This window comes from Capsella rubella, unplaced genomic scaffold (assembly GCF_000375325.1).
Source record: "Capsella rubella cultivar Monte Gargano unplaced genomic scaffold, Caprub1_0 scaffold_2, whole genome shotgun sequence".
Taxonomy (NCBI): domain Eukaryota; kingdom Viridiplantae; phylum Streptophyta; class Magnoliopsida; order Brassicales; family Brassicaceae; genus Capsella; species Capsella rubella.
The window spans coordinates 7646389-7669411 of record NW_006238922.1 but is presented as its reverse complement, the minus strand read 5'-3'; the positions used below and the strand labels follow the sequence as shown (position 1 = coordinate 7669411).

The window sequence follows — 23023 nt, the reverse complement described above, 5'->3', positions numbered from 1 at the left end:
TCAGTATGATGAGTTGAAAGGCTGAAGCTAGTTACACGGGATAGATCATGTCTCTATTGCAATCATCAAATCAAAGGTTTTTTGGCATCATATCGATGAATCACTTCTTAACACAAATTGTATCAGTTTCCAATTCGTCATCCGAGAATTCAGGGTAACGAGATAGGTCTACGATGGTAACTCCATTACCAACAAAAGAGTGGAAGAGAGAATGATTCATAAAAAGAGATCAGGTTGGTGTGAAACAGTGATCATTTGGTAAGAGCAGACCTGGGTAGAGCCATCCTTATTTTTTTCCTTACTCATTCTAAAATCTGAATGAGAGAAAGAGAGAGACTGAAATACTTGAGAATTATGTGGGATTCTGTTTGTTCATATTTTTAAAGTGGAATACGTTAAAATCTAAAGTAAGGGGGTGTTGTTCAACCTTGTATTTTAATTGATTTGGATGTATTTCAAAATCTAGTGTTATTTAATGATGTATTTTAAAAACCACAATAAAATCTGTTGTTATTGGATTTAACATTTGTTGGATGTATTTTAAAGTACTTTAAAACAAGCGTTATTCAATTTTCAATGGATTTTGTTTCATTTAAGATTTTAATGTATTTTACATCTAAAACACGTACAAACACAATCCTAACATTTTTCAAAGTATTTCATCTCTTTCAGACCAAATCCATCTTAGTTGTATTTAAAGGCTATTGAACTTTAAAATCCACCGGTAATTAAAATCCCTTAAAATTCTCCATCCAATAACACCCCCTAACATGAAATCCTATGGACATTCAATAACAATTGTTTTAGAAGTATTCTAAAATACATTAAACAAATACACTATCCAATAACAGCAGATTTTAATGTACTTTTTAAAATACTTAATTGAATAACACTAGATTTTAAAATACCTCAGATTTCTTTAAAATACAATATTCAATAACACCCACTTAGTTTTTGTAATTACTAATGTTTTGTAGAAAAAGCAAAACAAAACAAAAGAAAAAGAAAATAAATCCAAGTAGAAAAAGAAATAAATCCAACGAGAAAAAGGAAATAAATCCAACGAGAAAAAGGAAATAAATCCAAAGAGAAAAAGGAATAAAACAACACACAAAGCCATTTAAAATCCCTTTGTACCTCTCTGAAGCTCTAAAACCACAACATCGGAGAGACTCCAAATCCCAACGAAACGCTTTCAAATCTTTTACTTTTCTGCGATTTCACTTCCTCTGCTTAAAACCCTTTTGGATTCATCCTTCTCTCGGTATGTTTTCTTATCAAAGATTTCTCCTTTATCAGTTAAATTCACTTCTAGATCTTGATTCTGATCGATTCTATTGATGGGTTTCTATTGAATTGTGATTTTGATTTGAATTGCTAATTGTAAATTAAGGTTGAACTTTGTATGATAGATGAATAGATTTAAGGTTTTCCCTAAATTCATGGTTAAAGTTTCGAACTTTATCAAAAAAATCCTCTTTTTATCGATTATTGTGATTGTGATTGTCAAAAGTTGAATCCTTTAAAGGTTTGTGTCACTGTTCTTGCCTGTATGAGAATTTCAATAGTTAGTGGATAGTTTATGTGTAAGACCCTTGTATGTTGGTGTGTGTATTTTGTTTGGCATCTTAAAGATGTCATGAAACTTGTGGTGAAGGTTATATATTGCTGTTCGTCTGGCATGTTAACTCAAAGTTGGAGTGTTAGGTATGAGAACTTGGTTTGCAAAGTAATAGTATTAGGTATGTTCTGGCTATGACCTATGACGATAAGTTGGTGTTAGAAGCAAGCTTATTGAGATTTTGTTATAGTATTTGTTTGTTCTAATATATTTTGATGGAGCTGTGTATGTTGTTAAATGGATTGATCAGTACGTTATGCTGATTGAATCAGTATGATTCTGATGTTCGTGTGTATGTCTGGCAGGTTTTTAGTTGGACGCAGATAACGGCTTGAATTAGTTCTCGATAAGTGGTAGCAATTATGGATGACTGGGGTAAGACTATGCTCTAAGTTTCCTGTCTTTATTCTCTATGTATGTGGATGTAATTTATATCACAAAATTTAATCACTTGCGGGTAGTGTGTTGGAGTTCTGTTTCTTATGGTTTTTGTTTTCTGATTTCAGAGGACGAGCAAATTGCACCACTTCCAGCAAAAGTTGAACTGAAAAGTAACTGGGATGATGAAGATGTGGATGAAAATGAAATTAAGGATTCATGGGAGGATGATGATGAACCTGATCTGGTATAACTTCTTTTGTACTCTAAGATATCTTTCTCTATTGCTTATGCATAATTTGGTTTGAGGATCAGCAAATTTTTCTATGAACCTGATGTTTTCTTTGTTTTGTGTAGCCGCCTGTTGTAAAGCCTGCTCCAGAGAAGGCTCCTAAGAAAACTGTTGAAAAGAAGGGTAAAGCAGTTGAAGTTTCAAAAGAAACACCAAAGGACGAGTCTCTAGATCCTATAGCGGAGAAACTTCGCCAGCAGAGGTAGAGTTTTATAAATACTACTCTTTCCCACACATAATGCTTCGCTTCTAATCATTAAGAAACAAAATCATTTTATCAGAACAATTTATCAGCCAATGGAATATCGTGAAGGTCTTATATGTCATGTTCTTTTCTATCACAGGCTTGTTGAAGAATCTGACTATCGATCAACTGCTGAACTCTTCCGAGTGAAGGATGAAGGAAAAAACCTTGATACATTTATCCCGAAGTCTGAAAGTGATTTTTTGGAATATGCTGAATTGATTTCTCATAGGATTAAACCATACGAGGTATGCTGTATTCTGTCTTACACCTTTATTCTTGTTGGCCTATAACAAAAGTCTTATGGCATTTTAAAACTCATATTTTGGTTTCTGTTGCAGAAAAGTTATCACTATATTGCTCTACTCAAAACAATCATGAGACTTTCACTGACTAACATGAAAGCAGCAGACGTTAAAGATGTTGCGTCGTCCATTACAGCGATAGCAAATGAAAAACTAAAGGCAGAGAAAGAAGCTGCTGCAGGCAAAAAGAAGACGGGTATGTGCAATCACAGTCATTTTCTATATTCTGTCCCGAGTTGTCTAGTTTCGTTGTCGCTTATAGTAAATCGTTATTCTGAACCATGAATGGTTTTTCATTGCTTCATCAGGTGGGAGGAAGAAACAACTGATTGTAGATAAGCCCGATGACGACCTAGTGGCTGGTCCTTATGATGCCATGGACGACTTCGATTTCATGTAGATTAAAATCTTTTTTTGAGCAAATGGATTTTGGATTGTCCAGCGTCTGTTTCATCATTTATCTCTCAGAAGAGCAAGAAGAAGCAAAGTTTCTTATTTGTTGTTCGTCATTTTATTATCTAATAGAGCAAGAAGCAAAACTTTCTTATTGTGGAAATATCTAGTTGGAACAATTGAATCTTTTGTTTGGTTTTGGTCTGGAAGATATCTCTGGAGAGTCTAAGTTTTTAGGTTCTTTTTGATGATTTGAAAAAGGATTTGATAAGTTTCTTTTAAAGATTTAGTTTCTTATATCCATGAACGCTTCTCTGGTTTGCAAGAGATGTGAACACCAAACTATACCATACAAGGGCAACAAAAGCAACTAATTATTCAACATATCTTATCTTAGTATTGTTAAAAACAGTGACATAAGTATCTAACCCGTGTTTAAGTATTATCAGATTAATGATACTTTAATTTTTAGTAATATCGATTCAAACTCGTTCCATCATACAACGTGTCTATGTTATTTTAAACTTCTGATATATATAAATATACATAATTTTATACATTTTATTTAGTTTAGATATATCTATTATAATATTGTAAACTTTTAAAAAGTTTAAAGTTTACTATAAACTTTAAATTAAAAAGTTCAACTTTAAAAACTAAACTAATCTTCATATGTAAAATTTTAAATTTGGATGCTTATTAAGTGGAGATTCATGCTCATTCGGATTTATATTCACTCTGGTCTTATATATATAATATGACTCTGAATCATTATTTAAACACTTTAGCCGATGTAGGACGTCAAATACACAAATTTATATGAATATAGTAATATATGCCAAAAATAGATTCTTTAATTTCATGTATTATATGATGATTTAAAGAAAAGAAAAAAAACAAAGATGAAAGGTGAATCAATTTTAAATTCTAAACAAAGATTGCCTTAATTATTGAAGAATTTCTCTCTGCAGTTCCAGAGCTCCTATAGATTTGAGACAACATACCATGGGTGATGGGATTAGTGACTACAAAAAATTATATGGTAGGCTTAGGAGGTGATTCGGTGTTTGGGGAAAAAATATTATCATTGAATACAAAGAACTGAAGGAATAGTATCTTCAATAATATTTGATGGGGAAAGCATAGGTATAGAAAATATTTTGTGCTAATCCAATACAATCAGACACATGAACTTTTAGTATTAGTTTAGTCAAAAATGTATATCATGTTTTTGCTGAAAATAGTTAAGAAGAAAACTAGAGATGTGGTGTATGAATAGAAACATTATAAGAATTAGTAGTCTCTTACCGAACCATAATCAGCTACGAGTTAACCTCAAATTTGACGAAATAGTTCTGAAAATAAAGATAATAGAATTGTTAATCCATATTACTATTCAAGCTTTATTATCAAGGATTCAAATGTCACGAGTTAAATGTTAGTTAGTTATAAAGGTGAGTTGGAGCATCATAATCTATGATTACAACGTACAAAGAGTAATATTATATATTTATATATATACGAAGTGGTTCTCAACTTTTTTTTTTTTTTTGGTTCTCAATTATTATATCATGTATAGAATTTTTTTTTCTTACATGTATAAACGATAAAATAAAATCACTGAAATTTTTTTCTTGAAGACCATGCAAAAGATGAAGAAAAAATAATGTAAACGAAATAAAGATAGATCTCACTAACTGGAAAAAAATGAGAAAATTATGGTTCTTGATGACAAGAATTCTTATAAGGCATGTATAAAATTCTAACTAACAATATTGAATTTTCTACAATACCTCCAAATTCAGCTATAAATTCTAAACACACCAATAGATGAATATTTCTCGAATATTATTACTAATTGTTATATATATTTTTTTGGATAAGACGTTTAGGTTTGTGTGACCAAAACTTTCAATATGATAACAACAAACGTATCTAATATAGAACTCAACTTTTGCATGTTTATGACAATAGTTGCAACTTGCAAGACCATATTTATTCTGTCTTAATTAATAAAGTCCACTTATAGTAAAACAGACTTTACCACTTTGGGATCCATGGAAACGTGGTCAGGACTCAGGACTCAGAGCGATCTCACATCACTTTGATGTATCCTAGAGTTGTTTCTTTCTTGTTTGTTTTCATGCATTTGCTTTGAGTCTTATTCTTAGGTCATTCAAAGTCTTTTTTCTCTTGTTGTGTATAGTCTTTTGTCCTCTTTTAAGTATCTTTGGCGAACAAAAAATATGATGAAATGTGAAAATTTACATAGTTAAAGGAGTATGGAACACGTACGTGGAGCCAAGAATATTTACAAGTGTAGTGTCCGATCAAGGAATATTCGTTTTTATACATGTCGAGAAAATGGCAGCCAGAAGAAGCTTGTCGTATTGAGAAGTACATGTTTGTCTTTTCTAAACATATCCAAATACTGTATATGTCATAGAATCAAAAACTATTGAGTAGTTCTCAAACCAGACCAAGAAAATGTAAGTGAAGAGTTAAGAAGTAAATATTAGTTAGTTAAACCAATATAGTTGTTTGAAAAAGTACTTTGGTAGTCTTTTTAGTGGCTTTGCTTGTAAAAGACTAAGCTAAACTTTTAGTGTATGTCTAGTGAGAGTTGTTGTGTAAATTGTGGGAAAGTTGTTGTTGTGCTTGTGTAAGAAGTAAGATACACAAACATCAATGAAGCACAGAGATTGATAACTAGGGCAGTTTAAGAAAAAGTGATTCTTAGAAGTGTAGTGTCTGGTCGAGAAAAAGTCGCTTTTATACATGTCAAGAAGAAGCTGCTCGTATTGAGAAAGCACATGTTTGTCTTCAACATGTAAGTTCTTTATGTGCAAATTTTCACACCATATGATGATTTTGAGAAAATGCTAGCCAAAGCTTGTCGATCGTATCGAGAAGCACATGTTTGTCTTCAACATATAAGTTCTTTACGAGAAAATCGTTCAATAATGTCATTTTGTTTCTCAAACCAGGCCAAGAAAATGTAAGAGAAGAGTTAAGAAGTAAATATTAGTGTTGTTTGAAAAATTACTTTGGTAGTCTTTTTAGAGGTTTTGCTTGTAAAAGACTAAGCTAAGCTTCAAGGCTTTAAGAATGTCTAGTGAGAGTTGTTGTGTAAATTGTAGTGTTGTGCTTGTGTAAGAAGTAAGATACAGAAAAATCAATGAAGCACAGAGATTGATAACTAGGGCAATTTAAGAAAAGTGATTCTTACGAAAAATGTCATTTCCTAGGAAAATTTTTACGAATGTAGGATATCCATATTTATGATTTCTTTTGCTAAAATAAATAAAGTAGATACTAAATCCTAAAGAGAAATAGAACAACACATCGCATATTTGTAACATGAAAAATGGTAAATCCATAAGAGTTAACAAAAAATGGCAAATCCAAAGATTTATTTAGGAAAAAAAAAGACAAACTCATAATTGATTCTTAAAAAAGACCATTCTAATAGAATAAAACGATGAAATTTTCTATATTAGAAAAATTTACCTATATAAAAAAAAAACTGAATAAAATGCATATGCTGAATATATATGTAATAAGAATAGAAATAAAAGACTAATTGGAGAAAATATTAATAAGTTTGGAATAAAGACCATAGAATAAGTTTGGTACGAAAATATTACAAAACCAAAAGAGCTCCTTGAGCTGAGAGAGAGAGAGAGAGAGATATTTAATATTTATAGTTTTTATACTAAGGAAACTCTAGTTTCCTAGTTACCAACACCAACAGCTCCAACTCACTCACTGTTGAGTTTGATCTTCTTACTTGGTGGCTGCTCAGCTTCAGCTTCAGCTTCTTTTCTAGCTTCTGCTTCAGCTTCTTCTCTAGCTTCAGCTTCTTCTCTAGCTTCAGCTTCAGCTTCAGCTTCTTCTCTAGCTTTTGCTTCAGCTTCTGCTTCTGCTTCTGCTTCAGCGTCAGCGTCTTCTTCTTCAGACTCTGTGTTTCCTCCAGAAGACTCTCCTTGTTGAGACTCTTCCTCTTCTTTCTTCACATTCTCAATCATACCCATCAGTTGTCTGTTCACCTGTGTTTATCAATCAAGCATATATGTTATAAGCCAAATTCAGTAACAACAACTAAGATATGTAACAAGAAGAGATGATTTTGTGTTTACCTGTGGGTTCTGGAGAAACTCAGAGAGGTCAATAGAGCATTGAGGACAGGGCATGACGTTCTTCATCGCACGTAGTGTACGCTCGCCTCTGCTTCTCTCTCGCATTTTACTTATCCCAGCAAATTTAGTCTCTAAGCATCCTTTGCAGAAGTTGTGACCACATGGAGTTGTCACTGGAAGACTCATCATCTTCTTACAGATTTGGCACTTGAAGGCTGTGTCGAAACGAGAAAATATAACAGTTTATGGATTAGTGCTAGATAGATACAATAACACAAGTGACAGTGTCAATGTGTATATATACCTTTGAGAAGTGTGTTCCTCGTTGTTTTCTTTCCTCGTTTCGCATTCTTCATCTTCGTCGCCTTAGGATCCATATCAGGAATAGGCTTTTTACAAACAGGTGGAGTCTTCATCCATTTCCAAAGACCATCAGTTTCCTAATCAATGAAAATGTATCCGCAGTCATATAATGAACCAACCAAATAATATTCAGTATATGCTCAAACACAAGAAAGGCTTTACTAACATCGAAATCCCATGATGGTTTCTCCTTTCTCACAAACAGGTCAGTGGCTTTCTTAAGCTCAGGGATATCCGGCAAAGGTCTTGGACGATCACCATGCTCATCACTACAGTATAGTTCCAAAATTTTATGAGTCCCTAAATATAGCAAATACAGAAATAAGGCACTTTCAGAAAGATAAATATATCAGACCTGGTCCATGGAGCTGCCCCGTTGTCACATCTAACAAACAGGTAACGACACATCTTAAAAGAACCCTATGAAGAAAAAAACAGATGAGTATGTCAGGAAAAAAAAACGATTCAGCTCAAAAAGTATAGGTGAACAATTAAGAAGGTTTGGTCTATGTATTTGAACCTGTATTCCAACTTTTCTCCAGCATTTCTCAATCCTGTAAATCCCATCATATCTCACTCCTTCCAGAGGGGCATATGCAGAACGCTTCTCCTTGTGAGACCTGAAAATTGAAGAGTCAGTATAACATTTCGCTCAGAGTATAAAGATGAACAAGGATAAACTACAAAAGCTAAGTATGACACAGGAGCATCCCAGTTCACCTATAGTTAAAAGAAAGACTGCAAAAAATGAGAAAAATATAGGTACTTTGTTCAGAGAAGAACTAACCTGACAACTCGGATAGGATAGCCCATTTGGCAACTGAGTCTTAGAGCTTGATTCATTTTGAGAAACTGCTGGTCAAAAGACTGCACCTTATTAGTTCTTTTGTTTCCACTGAGATCCCTTCCACCACTGCAACACACATTCACACATATTAAGACAAATAACAAGGCTATTTCTATTAGAACAGCAAGGACATAAGTAACAGATATACAAGATTAAGTAAGAAACAAGTCCTAGTCCAAGCACCAAAGGATATGAGTATGGAAAGCAAACCTGCCAGTGTAGAGGAACCATTCACCATGGTCCTCGTCGTCCAAGTAGCCTCCAGAGAGAGCAACTGACTGAGATCCAACAAGGGCTTGCCCAGCAATGCCCGCAATATGCGGCAAATGAGCTCCCCATTGCCTACAGTCTTGCCTGTCATCCCACGAGTCTCCCACCACAACACCTCTCTTTCTAGTTGGATCATAGTCTGATGTTATGGGACCAAAATAATCACCAGGTGTTGTCACATAGATCTTCCCACTTGCAGCATTCGCTTTCCCAGTCTTCTTGGCCCTCTCGGTAGTAAACGCTTTGTCAGGCCTGTCTTGGTTGCGGATGAAATGCTGAACCTTAACCGTAGCTGCTTCAACAGCACAATCGGAAACCCTAGCTAAACGAATAGCAGAGACCAGAGTTAAGTTGATGCGAGGATTTTTCGCCACAGCTTTCGGGATTCTGCCGCGGCATGTCATGCACGTCAGGTTCCCTTGAGCTACCCATCTCTGAAAACATTTCAAGCAGAAATTGTGCCCACACGGTGTCTACAACAAACAAGTACAATAAACCCATTAGTCATACTCCTTAAAATACTCATCACAACCACAAGAATCAAACTGATTTCAAATAACTTTTCTATGGTCCTTTAAAAAAACACGAATCATCCTTGTTAAGAATTCCAAGCACAAGATTCAACAAGTCATTACCACAAATCACAATTCACAAGTACAAAATATCCATTACTCTACTCAAGTACTAATCTAATACAATACTATAACTTAGCGATTCTCTTCCCAATCACATGATTCAACAAGTCATCAACACAAATCACGAGATCCAACAAGCCATACCACAAATCACAATTCTCACAAGCATATTACAAATAAATTTGAAAAATCGATGAGAACTAAACTAACCGTGACAGGTCTCTCCGGAAGCTGAATGCAAATTGAGCAAGAAACATCGAGAATCTTCTTCTTATTCTTCTCCTCCTCTTCATCAACACGATCATCACCACCACCACTCATGAGTCTCTGCCTCTTCTTCGCTTTTTCAGCTTCAGTCAAAGTCACATCAGCCTCAATCGCACGGATCGCCGCCACAAGACCGGAACCACCGGAAACAGCAACAGGAACGGCGGAATCGACAGCGACAACGCCGGAGCAATCGGGACACTCCCAATTTCCGGTCGACGAAACGAGCGATTCAGGGAGGAGACAAGCCACGTGCCAAGAAGCGACGCACGTGCTGCAAGTCAGCGTCTCTTCCTCCGGTGGTGTGGCTTTGCACCGCATACAAACACCGTCTCCGTCGCAAGGAATCTGAACAGCCATTGTTGAAACAAGTAAGAGAGAGAGAGATTTTTGCTTATCGAGAATTGTGAAGTGTGAGAGAGAGAGAGAGATTTGGGGGAAGTTATAAAGAGGTGGAGGAGAGAGAGAGAGGGGCGGGTTTTTGAAAGTATTTGGGGGAAAGTTAAAAAGGAGAGCGTGTTTTTTTCAAAACTGAATTAAATGAAAAATGAAAAAAATAGAAAAAAATCTTAAAAAGAGAAATAAATCTCATAGTGTTGATAAGATCAAAGACTAAAATGACAACTAAGATATGGTTTTGAGTCAATAATTTTATAAATTTTATTTTTTAGCATTTTGGTCAAATTTTTTTATTCAAAAGTTGTAACTCTTAAATGTGTGGTTTTTTTAAGAAGAAAAGACAATTTTTATTTCTTTGAATTTAAAATTATTAAAGTGTTGTTTTGAATGTGTAACTGATAAATGTGTGATGATTTAAGAGCAAAAATACAAAAACACAGAGATGGGTTATGAAACTAGTGGGCGGTTTTAGTGGTTTAGTGGAAAGTTACGGTTTCTCTAGTTTGAATTATATTTTTAATTGGAATTTTAGGATTTATAAATATATATTGAACAAATAATGCGTATTTATTTTTTAGTTTCAAAAAATAATATGAAATAGTTAATATATTGTCAAATTTTACTCGAAATAAGTAAGTGAGTTTAAGGTAATCCGTTATCAATTTGACTAATAGAGTTAGATTATTAGTTATAGATCATTGTTCCGTACGCGCCAAATCATTGTTCCGTACGCCGACAAATCATTGTTCTTTACATTGTCAATTATTATTAGAAGTAAATAAGTAAGTGGGTTTATGGTATTCCGTTTTAAGTTTACCTAATTCAGTTAAACTATTAGTTATAGATGATTATTTCGTACGCCGCCAAATCATTATTTCGTACGTTGCCAAATCATTGTTCTGTACGCCGCCAAATCCTTATTCCGTACGCCGACAAATCATTGTTTCATATGTTGCCAAATCATTGTTCTGTACGCCGCCAAATCATTGTTCTGTATACCGCCAATTCATTATTTTATACCTTGTCAAAAATTAATTAAAACAAATAATACTCTGTCACAACTAAAACAAAACACAATCATACCATATTCAACAAAAATAATAGTTTTGTGGCTAGAACACAAACCGTAATAATTATAACACACATATGAGTTATTTATCGATTTACTTGGCATATTAATAGTTAGTAAAAAATATTAGCTACTGATAGTAGTTCGATGAAAAATTACATTTTCTCAAATTTATATTACATTTGTTGAATATTAATTAAGAAATTACATTTTCAAAATTAATAAGGTGAAAGGATAGAGTTTTTTTCAACTGAATTAAAAAAAAAATTAAAAAAATTAGAATATATCTCAAAACAGAAATAAATCTCACAGTGTTGATAAGGTCAAGATTAAAATGACAACTAATATTATTTTTATTTTCCTTAAAAACTGTTGTTTTAAGTCAATATTTTATAAATTTTATTTTTTAGCATTTTGGTCAAAAAATTTTATTCAAAAGTTGTAGCTCTTAAATGTGTGGTTTTTTAGAAGAAAAGACAAATTTATCTATTATATGAAAATAATGAAGGTGCTGTTTTGAAAATGTAACTGATAAATGTGTGATGATTTAAGAGCAAAATACAAAAACACAGAGATGGATTATGAAACTAGTGGGCGGTGTTAGTGGTTTAGTGGAAAGTTGCAGATTCTCTAGTTTGAATTATATTTTTAATTGGAATTTTAGGATTTATAAATATATATTAAAAAATAATGCGTATTTATTTTTTAGTTTCAAAAAATAATATGAAATAGTTAATATACTGTCAAATTTTATTAGAAATAAGTAAGTGAGTTTAGAGTAATCAGTTATCAATTTAAGTAATAGAGTTAGATTATTAGTTATAGATCATTGTTCCGTACGCGCCAAATTGTTCCGTACGCCGCCAAATCATTGTTCTTCACATTGTTAGTTGTTATTAGAAATACAAAAGTAAGTGGGTTTATGGTAATCCGTTATCATTTTACCTAATTCGGTTAAAGTATTAGTTATAGATGATTATTTCGTACGCCGCTAAATCATTATTCCGTACGTTAACAAATCATTGTTCTATATGCCGCCAAATCATTATTTTGTACACCGCCAAATCACTGTTTCGTACGTTGGCAACTCATTGTTCCGTACGCCGCCAAATCATTGTTATGAAAGCCGCCAATTCATTATTTTATACCTTGTCAAAAATTAATTAAAACAATAATACGCTGTCACAATTAACTAAAACAAAACACAATCATATGATATTCAACAAAAATAATAGTTTTGTGGCTAGAACACAAACCGTAATAATTATACACACATATTAGTTATTTATCGATTTACTTGGCATATTAATAGTTAGTAAAAAAATATTAGCTAGTGATAGTAGTTCGATGTAAATTTACGGTTTCTCAAATTTAAATTATATTTGTTGAAAATTAATTAAGAAAATACATTTTGAAAATTAATAAGGTGAGAGGATAGAGTTTTTTTAAACTGAATTAGATAAAAATTAGATAAAAATCTTAAAACTGAAATAAATCTCACAGTGTTGATAAGATCAAGATTAAAATGACAACTACTATTATTTTTATTTTCCTTAAAAACTGTTGTTTTAAGTCAATATTTTATAAATTTTATTTTTTAGCATTTTGGTCAAATTTTTTTATTCAAAAGTTGTAACTCTTAAATGTGTTGTTTTTTAGAAGAAAAGACAAATTTATTTCTTATAATAAAATAATGAAGGTGTTGTTTTGAAAGTGTAACTGATAAATGTGTGATGATTTAAGAGCAAAAAAACAAAAACACAGAGATGGGTTATGAAACTAGTGGGCGGTGTTAGTGGTTTAGTCATTAGTGGAAAGTTACAGATTCTCTAGTTTGAATTATATTTTTAATTGGAATTTAAGGATTTATAAATATATATTAAAATAATGCGTATTTGTTTTTTAGTTTCAAAAATAATATGAAATAGTTAATCTACTGTCAAATTTTATTAGAGATAAGTAAGTGAGTTTATGGTAATCCGTTATCAATTTAACTAATAGAGTTAGATTATTAGTTATAGATCATTGTTCCGTACGCGCCAAATCATTGTTCCGTACGCCGCCAAATCATTGTTCTTTACATTGTCAATTATTTTTAGAAATAAATAAGTAAATGGGTTTATGGTAATCTGTTTTCAGTTTACCTAATTCAGTTAAACTATTAGTTATAGATGATTATTTCGTACGCCGCCAAATCATTATTCCGTATCTTGCCAAATCATTGTTCAATACGCCTCCAAATCATTATTCAGTACGCCGTCTAATCACTGTTCCGTACGTTGCCAAATCATTGTTCCGTACGCCGCCAATTCATTATTTTATACCTTGTCAAAAATTAATTAAAACAATAACATGCTGTCACAATTAACTAAAACAAAACACAATCATACCATATTCACAAAATAATAGTTTTGTGGCTAGAACACAAACTGTAATAATTATAACACACGTTATTTATCGATCAACTTGGCATATTACTAGTTAGTAAAAATATATTAGCTAGTAACAGTAGTTCGATGAAAAATTACGGTTTCTCAAATTTAAATTATATTTGTTGAATATTAATTAAGAAAATACATTGTCAAAATTAATAAGATGAAAGGAGAGAGTCTTTTTCAACTGAATTAAATAAAAAATGAAAAATTTAGAAAAATATCTTGAAACAGAAATAAATCTCACAGTGTTGATAAGATCAGTATTAAAATGAAAACTAATATTATTTTTATTTTCCTTCAAAACTGTTGTTTTGAGTCAATATTTTATAATTTTTAGGTTTTAGCATTTTGCTCATATTTTTTTATTGAAATGTTGTAACTGTTAAATGAGTGGTTTTGAAAAGAAAAGACAAATTTATTTGTTATATTAAAATGATTAAGGTGTTTTTTTGAAAGTGTAACTGATAAATGTTTGATAATTAAAGAACAAAAATACAAAAACACAGAGATGGGTTATGAAACTAGTGGGCGGTGGTAGTGGTTTAGTAGAAAGTAACGGTTTCTCTAGTTTGAATTATATTTTTCATTAGAGTTTTAGGATTTATAAAACGTATTCAATACGTATTTAATTTTTAGTTTCAAAAAATAATATGAAATAGTTAATATATTGTCAAATTTTGTTTGAAATAAGTAAGTGGGTTTATGGTAATCTGTTATCAATAAACCTAATAGAGTTAGAGTATTAGCTTAGATCATTGTTTCGTACGTCGCAAAATCATTTTTCCGTATGCCGACAAATCATTGTTCTTTACATTTTTAATTTTATTAGAAATAAATAAGTGGGTTTATGGTAATCTGTTATCAATTTAACTAATATAGTTAGAGTATTAGTTATAGTCAGATCATTGTTCCATGCGCCGCCAAATCATTGTTCCTTTTACATTGTCAAATTTTATAAGAAATACGTAGTTGGGTTTATAGTAATCCATGATCAGTTTACCTAAAAGAATCAAAGTATAATTTATAGATCATTGTTTCGTACGCCGCCAAATCATTGTTCCTTATATTATCAAGTACTCATTGTTTCATACACCGCCAAATCATTATTCTGTATGTTGTCAAATCATTGTTATGTACGCCGCCAAATCATTGTTTTGTACATTATCAAAAATTAATTAAAACAATAAGTATTTTTCTCATGGGCCTAGTGAGAGGACGTGAGGCCCATTAAGAAAAGTTAACCTATGGGCTCGTGGTGAACGTGGGGCCCACTGGAGATGTGATGGTCGGGGCGTTATAAACCGCATTAACCGTAACCGTGGTCATGCCTAGGTCTATGAGCCCACCCATATCCGACGATCGGTTTGCTACATTCGGGAGGCTTTAAAAACTTGTTTACCTATCCTACTAAAATCACCACATGATATTTTTCTGTGATTTGGCCTCACTCACATAGTTACGATAATCACTTCCGGAAAGGTCATTCATCCAAAGACTACTCCAGCATAAGCACTATTAACTCTGGAGTTCTCTCCGAATCTCTGACCAAAAAAATAAGCGCACTTTGATGATATAAGTGGCTAAATCAATTTCTTTAAACCTTTTCACAAACCAGTGTCTTACAAGTTAAAAAAATAATAATAATGAAACTAGGGGTGGTAGTGGTTTAGAGGAAATTAACAGTTTCTCTAATTTGAATAATATTCGTAATTGGGTTTCTGAATTTATAAATGTAGACATTATAAAAAAATTTGATTTTTTTAGCTTTGATAAATTATATGAAATTAATACACCGTCAAATTATATGAAAAATAGGTAGATGGGTTTATTATGGTAACAGTTACACCGCAGGTGCTGATCGTGATCAGTTTATATTTATAGATTCTTGTTACATAAATTAAATACATTAAATTTTAGATGACTTATGTTGGAGATAAACACATCTATATGTGTTCTATATTTTATACACAGTCTTAGGTTTTGGTTTTAAGATTTAGGTCTTAAGTGGGAGTCTTTGTTTCGATTCCTCACTCTCAAGTGGGACAAAGGTTTTAAAATTTAAGATTTAGGTAAATTCTTACGAAGCATAAAGATTTATTTGATTCAACTAATGGAGAATATATATGTTAAATGGTCAATGGTGTAAGCAAATTCAATAGTGACACCCAAAACAATTCGAACCTTTTCTTTGTTTATTACATACGCCGGCATAAGTGAATAACCTTTGTCATCGCATCATATTGTATGAAACTTATGCGGACGTATGTATTTAAATATCATTCGACAAGGAAAGACTGAACTATATAGACGTTAAAGTGTCCATTAGCTTGCATTTTATAACCAATCACTAGGAGGTAACAAACCAAACATCGTCGAGTTTTTTTCAAGATAGAAGATCAAAATGAAGGGAGAATAAAGAAACTAAAAGAGCAAAAAAGGCTGAAACATATGTAAACAAAAATTAAATTAGCTCTAACGTGAACCGCTCCGGCATGTTCAGGTCCACCATAAGTAAAACTTGTGTCGCTCGTCGTCTTGATTTTGTAGTAATCAGAGTTTGTCTCTATTGTTGTGAGATCGGTTATCGGCTGGAAATGGGAGGTGTTAACCATAATTTCCAAATCGCGCATATACGCAGCTCTATTGCTACTTGGAAGATATCCAGATCCCATTTGAGTTGTCGTGTGCAGACCAGAGATGTTTTCGTTTACTATTTCACCGCCCCACTGCACATTTTCCGCATGGTCAGCGAGACTATTAGTAAAGATCTCGCTCGGCCAATAACCAACTGGAATAAGTATAGTGACACTGTTCGGACCAATAGACAACCACCAGTGTCCAAGCTTTGGATCCTACATTTCGTGTATTGATATTTTCGTGAAATAGTTAAATCATAAAAGAAGATAAAATAACTATCTAACCTTCCAAATCTGGATTGTAATAAATTCGGTGTCGCGGTGGATAGCGCCTTCAAGGAGGACATTGCCACTGATTTGTATAAAACCAGGGCATCGCATATTGTAGCAGCTCCCACGAGTGTATGCATCATTCTACAAGAACAAAGTATGAGTATAGTTTTATAGAAAACATTTTCTCGTAAAATTGAGTTGAAAAGGAAATATATCACACACTTACCGTCCAGTAAATAAAGAATCTAGGCTGGTGGTCCAAAAACAGCCAGGGGTAAACCTATATAGAAAAAAAAATTACACTATTAGTCATATTGTATACATAAGTTTTTAAATTAAATAAAACTTATATAGCACAAATAGTTAACTAAAATCTCATTAAAATCTAACCTGCCATCCAGTTTCAATGGTGTTTATATCACCATTTTCAAATGAACCCGAGACGAGCCAGAGTTGGCCTAGGCTGAACTCATCGACTTGAGCAACTTTGGGGTGTTCCACACTCATTGTGACTTTTGTTCCATAAATCTTTGGTTTGATGTTCAATTCTGCGATAGCATACTGTGTATAAAAAACGAATATACAATTAGCATATTCACAAAACAGAATGATGAATTTATTTTAACCAATTCATATGATACAAAAAAGGAAAATCATATATTAACCTCATGTCCCTGAGCTATATCCTCAAAATTGGTAGTCCCGTTCACCCGAGAAACAAATCTCCGTATCGGAATCGTCCCCTCGGGACATTTTAACCGGTTATGACTGTTCCAAATTTGCCAGCCGCTAACTCCATCTTCATTTTGAGCTGTGTTAGGAAGTTCTCTTGGTATTTCCTGTAATATATTTCGTTTCAAAAAAAGAGAAAAACATAGCATTGTATCAATAAGAACTAAACACATACAATACTTAAAACTGATGTGTAAATGAGTAAAAGTATAAATAAATAAACCAAAGACCTGGAGGTTGTGATCCTTGAGGAGAGGATGATTAAACGACTGTTGAGCTAATATTTCCAAGCAGTCTATGATATCTCCGTCTGGACTCTGTTAGGTTTTACAAGTTAGTTAATTATATTACACAATATAAATAATATGAACATACAGTTTACTTACATTGATGGTTGTAGTCGCTGTGGAGGTTCCCACGACAAGAGTGAGTGTTAGTAAACACAAGAAGAGAGCCCTACAGATAAATAAATAAGACATTGTCTTAGACTCTTAATTAGTTTATGATCCTTAATTAGGGTTCATGCACATCTCCAACTAAATCTCTCGGACTGCAAATTTTTTACCATGGAGAAGATCCTCGGATGATTCTTGTTCTTTTGAATAATTGCGAATTCATAGATTCTGCATAGCTTACCTGAAGAAGGTGCATCCAAGTAATTAAAGAGATTAGATACAAATTATATAGTATTCCAATATCATAATATAGCTAACACACACACACACATTCCTTAACTCACACTCGTTTAATAACTATATAAAGTCATATACGTTATATAAAACCAAACTCAATTATAAAAATAACACATACATACAAGGATAGATTCACATAAACACCAATATGATAGGCTAAATCTTTTACCTTACACCCGAGAACACACATGGTACGTAGTTCTATGCCCTAATCACCTAACACTATCTAAACCTATAAGTTCTCTCTCTCTATAGCTTGGAGTGCTTTTTCAAAAACAAGTTTCTCATCTTTACTTATCATAAAACGTAAAATGTAAAACCTATGAGAAAAGGAAATAACAAAATAGGAAGTCTAAAATAATTTCCAAAATCTTGAAATAGAAATTATTCGTAACATAAATTCTTTGTAAAAGATGTAACCATGTAAGCGCATTTATGTTCCTTTAACTCCAAATTTGACATACCTTCGTAGCCTGCAAAGAAAGTAACACAATATCTATCTTATTCGCAAACTGTTTTTTCTCTCTCTTTATTACCTAAAGATAGAAGAGAAGGACAAGTGGGCTAGTGGTTCTCACCTTTGTTGCATTTTTACCAGATCTGGGTTCGAGTCCGGTCTCTCTTTGAGAGAGAGACGTATAATTTGTAATGATGTAAAAAAAAAAAAATTACCTAAAGATAGAACCTTATTTGTATTCTGTAATAGGAACTAGATCGTGCTATAGCACATGTTATATTCTATTTAATCTATTTTATATTTCACAATAAAGTTTTGACATGTTATATGAATTTATGTCTTGTAAATTTATTTATACTTTTAGTTATTTTTATCGTCTATTATATGATTATAAATCACTTTATCATATAATATATTACAGTTTACTCGTAGACTACAACAAATATTTTTAATATATTTGTTTGAAAAAAAATCAACTTATAAGATTTTTAATTTTTAATATCTTTAGTAATGTTGTTTTTATATTGTACTTCCCTTTTAATAAACAGTGATATCATCAACAATTCAAAAAAACTATTACACTAATTAATCATCTAGAAACTACTAACATAAACAATACTCGGTCGTTTCATTTTAAGTAATAAAAAGCTAAAATTCTTATCCAAAACAAAAGAAAAGAATGTATGGCTTAAAAGCACAAGTTTTATAATCTATGTTTGGGTTAGAAACTTAAAAACTTCATTAATTAATTTTTGCGATAATTATGACACACCATTGTCCATTGTCGTGTTATTTTAGAAGAACGTGATTCTTTGTTTCTTTTGAAAGATAAAGGTTTAATTTGTTTATTACTCTTTTCTAATTAACTTTTAATTGGTTTACAAAAAGGCTTATATAAAGATAATTTCCTGGTTCTAACTTTTGTATCCCATCAACCAAACCTCTTTGATATAATCTACTTACATGGATCCAACACCAGTAAAGCTACCTATTCACGATCATCCTCTTTTTCCGACAGCTCTTTTTACCGGAGGTTCATGTAGAGGTTGCCATGTAAATGAGGACATGTACGGTGGCTACTTTTGCCCTAAGCTTGGTTGTTCTGCTACGTTCCATAAGGAGTGCGGCGAGGCACCATTGGAGATAAGCCATCGTTCCCACCCTCAACATCCTCTCATGCTCACACACGACGACTCGGGAGAGAGTCCATGTGATTTTTGTGGACAAAAGCTATTGCCTCCCTATTATAGTTGTTCAACATGTCATTTCAAGGTGGATTTGATTTGTGGGGTGAAACCATTACCAACTACTATTGAACATCCAATGTGTCATGAACATCCACTTGTCTTCTTGAAGACACAAGAAGACAATATCCTTTGTGAATTTTGCAAGGAGTCTATTCGCGGACCTTCCTATGCTTGTCTTGGATGCTATGTGTATTTTCATGTGGATTGTGTCAATCTATCTAAAGAGGTAAACCATCCTTGTCACTCTAGTCACCCTCTTAAACTCATCGTATCTGATACACTTTTAGATGATGCTGAGAAGTCTTGTCTTATATGTGAAAAAGCAAAAGGTTTGGTTTATCACTGTTCCATCTGTAATTTCACCAGCTGTGTAAGTTGTACCAAAAACCCACCACCTCTTGTTATTGAGCACACCAAGACCCATGAACATCCACTTACTCGGTTTTCTAAGAGAATCTCATATACTTGTGATGTTTGTGGGCTAGCAGGCATGACAAGTCTTTATATTTGTGCTCAGTGCGATTTTGTTATCCACATAAACTGTATAGGCTTCCCCCGCGTCGTCAACATCAATAGACATGAGCATCACATTTCTTTCACTTATCATCCTCGTACCGGGTATTCAAGATGTGGAGTCTGCCGCCAATATATAAGTCAGTACAAGGGAGCCTATTATTGCCTTGTTTGCCCTAACTATGCAGTTCATTTTATGTGCGCGATTAAGTTTAGCGGATGGGATGGTATAGACTATGAAGGGACACCAGATGAGATCATAGAAGATGTTTCCGCATACAAGGTGGTGGGTGATAACTTGATATGTCATTTCAGCCATGAGATACATCCTCTAAAGCTCCACAAGGAATATATCATTCATGATGATCACAAACGATGTGAAGGATGTATCCATCCACTAGGATTTGGCTCCATCTACGTTTGCGAAGAATGCGGATTTTTTCTCCATGAAAAGTGTGCTAATCTCCCTATGAAGAAAAAATTCGTCTTCGACTATTTAAAATACACTTTGAAAGCTGTTCGAGGAGTTAGTTACTGCAAGTTTTGTAACACATTATCCGGTGGTTTCAAGTACACAGCACAAGGAAGGGTCGATATAGATGTACATTGTGGTTCCTTATCCGAGCCTTTCGTCCATGATGGACATATACATCCCCTATATATACAAGTAGTTCAAGCCATTTGCGGAGGATGCAATAACAAGATATATGGTTGTGCGATGCGTTGTGATAATCATGACTTTACTTTATGTTTGTATTGTGCTAGTTTGCCAGGAAAGATTTGGCATAAGAACGACGACGCGCACCCTCTCAGTTTATGTTGTGGCGAAAAGGCAAGTATCAAATATTGGTGTGACATTTGCGAAGGGGAATTAGATCCAAATGTATGGTTCTATACATGTTATGATTGCGGAGTAACCTTGCATACTTATTGTGTACTAGGAGATTTCTCACGTCTCATGCCAGGGCAGTTGATCTACTCTATGGGAATAATACTTGAGGTGGTTCTTAATAATCACAACACTCGACTATTATGCAGCCAATGTCATTGTCGATCCAAGGTCTCGGTCATGTTACGAGATTGTAAGAAATACAACGAATATATTTGTTCCGGTTCATGTTTATCGAGGTTTTTGGGGTCTCCGTCATCTTAAGAGATTGTAAGAAATATCACACTTGGAACGAGACCATATAACATGGTCTCGAGCCTGAGGGGATATATGAGTTTCGGCCTAGAAGCTCTTTAATTATTCAAAAATAAATAAAATAATAGATTGTAAGAAATACAACGTATATATACAAACGATTTGTTTCTCCCTCTAAACCTATTTTCACATATAACCTAAATTTGCAAACTTCTATTATCTTATTTTCAAGAATCCTCAATATATTAAAAGATAGCCATTGTTGTTTATGTATCATTAAATTTGTTTGTAATCAACTTTTTTTATAATCTTCCTAATCAGTTTTGAATCTTTGTTGCGAGTAAACATGTAAACACATGAAATAGCTGTTAAAAATTGTAAACTAGTGGACAAAGAATGAGAGTGCATACAATAAAAAAAAGTAAAGAAGTTTTAAAAAGTGTACAACACTTATAGAAGAAAGAAAGAGATAATAAAAAGCAAACCAGATGCAACCTAAGATTAACCATCAGAGACCTAAGGTTAAACATCTAAACTCAACCTTAGATTAACCATCAAAGACCTAATTAAGATTAAACCTTAGATTAACCATCAATGTCTACACTCAAACATCATGCGGATGATCCAATTAAATATTTGATCAATACCGAATTGCCCTTATTAATTTCAAAATTAATAATTGAATGAAAATTGATGTAATTGGATTTTATGGCTTTAGATATTTTCTAATTTTTACTTTTATTTTAATTTTAAAAATATGTATTTACGTTCCATCGATATATTTAATACATGTAAGATCTAATTTTTAAAACAAATTTTATATAATAAAATTTTAGATTTATGTACCTTTTTGGATATCTTATTATAAAAAGTTTGGTTTTCAAAGTTAGACATTAATAAAATCATGACATGTGCTAAGTATATAAATCAGATGCTGACATGTGTCAAGAAAAATTAATCTCTTTTTGCTCTTAACGTAGTAGGGAAATCGATTATGAAAAAAAATTTACATATAATTTGCATGTTTATTATATCTGTAAAAACTTTATCTACATATAATTTGCATGTTTATTATATCTATTTTTTCATTTTCCTAAACCAAAAAGAAAAACTAACAAAACTAATATATGTTCCAGTTATATATTTTGTTTTCCATTGTATGTGTGTTCTAAATTAGGTATATGTGAAAACACAACAATATTGGAAATAAGGTTAAATCTCTGTTTGGTTTAGATTTTACAATTAAAAGAGTATATATATCACTTTAGTTTTATAAATAGGCATTAGGGTTTAGATTTTACCATTTAATAAAATTATATATCGATTTAAGTTTATAAACGAGGATTCTGGTTTAGGTTTTTCTATTAAAACATAAAAATATATCGTTTTGGGTTTATAAAGTAGTGGGTAGAATTTAGATTTTACAACTAAAACAAAATTATATGTCAGTTTGGGTTTATAAATGAGTGATTATACATACACATTTTGTTTCCAAATTTTTTTCTTCTTATTTTAGGTTTTGATTTATTTTTATATATAGTATTGGTGGCATACTAAATAGATAATAACTGTACAGGTATAAATCTTCAATTATTTAATGAGAACTTATATATATAATATATATATACATATAAACATATATATATATATATATATATATTATAAATTTTAA

General features: G+C 32.4%; 4 protein-coding genes across 6 annotated transcripts; 2 read left to right on the top strand and 2 right to left on the bottom strand.

Moving 5' to 3' along the window:
* The first annotated feature begins 1155 nt into the window (after positions 1-1155).
* LOC17896326 (eukaryotic translation initiation factor 3 subunit J) lies at positions 1156-3534 on the top strand. 3 transcript variants are annotated; one of them, XM_006302734.2, is made up of 7 exons: positions 1156-1264; positions 1927-1996; positions 2128-2246; positions 2357-2493; positions 2636-2783; positions 2877-3036; positions 3149-3532. In XM_006302734.2, exons 2-7 carry the CDS (start codon positions 1984-1986, stop codon positions 3238-3240), a joined length of 669 nt encoding a protein of 222 aa, XP_006302796.1. In that variant the 5' UTR covers positions 1156-1264; positions 1927-1983; the 3' UTR covers positions 3241-3532. The 3 variants fall into 3 exon arrangements, with proteins under 3 accessions (XP_006302796.1, XP_023643399.1, XP_023643398.1); XM_023787631.1 differs by lacking the exon at positions 1156-1264 and adding an exon at positions 1366-1707 and having other exon boundaries at positions 3149-3534; XM_023787630.1 differs by lacking the exon at positions 1156-1264 and adding an exon at positions 1366-1742 and having other exon boundaries at positions 3149-3534.
* A 1021-nt stretch (positions 3535-4555) lies between these two features.
* Positions 4556-10142, bottom strand: LOC17895923 (putative E3 ubiquitin-protein ligase ORTHRUS 4). Its single transcript, XM_006300769.2, has 10 exons — positions 9698-10142; positions 8793-9325; positions 8523-8648; positions 8256-8355; positions 8091-8155; positions 7902-8004; positions 7677-7812; positions 7373-7587; positions 7112-7282; positions 4556-4588 (listed from the first exon to the last, which is right to left on the bottom strand). Exons 1-10 carry the CDS (start codon positions 10112-10114, stop codon positions 4556-4558), a joined length of 1899 nt encoding a protein of 632 aa, XP_006300831.2. The 5' UTR covers positions 10115-10142.
* A 4999-nt stretch (positions 10143-15141) lies between these two features.
* On the bottom strand, positions 15142-18180 carry LOC17896113. Its single transcript, XM_006301210.2, has 10 exons — positions 18160-18180; positions 17864-17934; positions 17685-17754; positions 17529-17615; positions 17232-17405; positions 16957-17127; positions 16793-16846; positions 16579-16707; positions 16135-16509; positions 15142-15198 (listed from the first exon to the last, which is right to left on the bottom strand). The coding sequence occupies exons 1-10, from the start codon at positions 18178-18180 to the stop codon at positions 15142-15144; spliced, it is 1209 nt and encodes a 402-aa protein (XP_006301272.2).
* A 1230-nt stretch (positions 18181-19410) lies between these two features.
* On the top strand, positions 19411-21414 carry LOC17894171. Its single transcript, XM_006301182.2, has one exon. The coding sequence runs from the start codon at positions 19411-19413 to the stop codon at positions 21358-21360; it is 1950 nt and encodes a 649-aa protein (XP_006301244.1). The 3' UTR covers positions 21361-21414.
* Positions 21415-23023: the final 1609 nt, after the last annotated feature.

Excerpts from the sequence above, each read along its gene's own strand:
- LOC17894171 (XM_006301182.2), top strand. The coding sequence starts at position 19,411 with ATGGATCCAACACCAGTAAAGCTACCTATTCACGATCATCCTCTTTTT.
- LOC17896326 (XM_023787631.1), top strand. Across the intron at positions 2,247-2,356 it reads ATGATGATGAACCTGATCTG|CCGCCTGTTGTAAAGCCTGC; the intron begins GTATAACTTCTT and ends TGTTTTGTGTAG. Across the intron at positions 3,037-3,148 it reads TGCAGGCAAAAAGAAGACGG|GTGGGAGGAAGAAACAACTG; the intron begins GTATGTGCAATC and ends TTGCTTCATCAG.
- LOC17895923 (XM_006300769.2), bottom strand. The coding sequence starts at position 10,114 with ATGGCTGTTCAGATTCCTTGCGACGGAGACGGTGTTTGTATGCGGTGC. Across the intron at positions 7,588-7,676 it reads GAGGAACACACTTCTCAAAG|CCTTCAAGTGCCAAATCTGT; the intron begins GTATATATACAC and ends GTTTCGACACAG. Across the intron at positions 7,283-7,372 it reads AGTTTCTCCAGAACCCACAG|GTGAACAGACAACTGATGGG; the intron begins GTAAACACAAAA and ends TGATAAACACAG.
- LOC17896113 (XM_006301210.2), bottom strand. The coding sequence starts at position 18,180 with ATGTGTGTTCTCGGGTGTAAG. Across the intron at positions 17,616-17,684 it reads CAGCGACTACAACCATCAAT|AGTCCAGACGGAGATATCAT; the intron begins GTAAGTAAACTG and ends AAAACCTAACAG. Across the intron at positions 16,847-16,956 it reads CCATTGAAACTGGATGGCAG|GTTTACCCCTGGCTGTTTTT; the intron begins GTTAGATTTTAA and ends TTTTCTATATAG.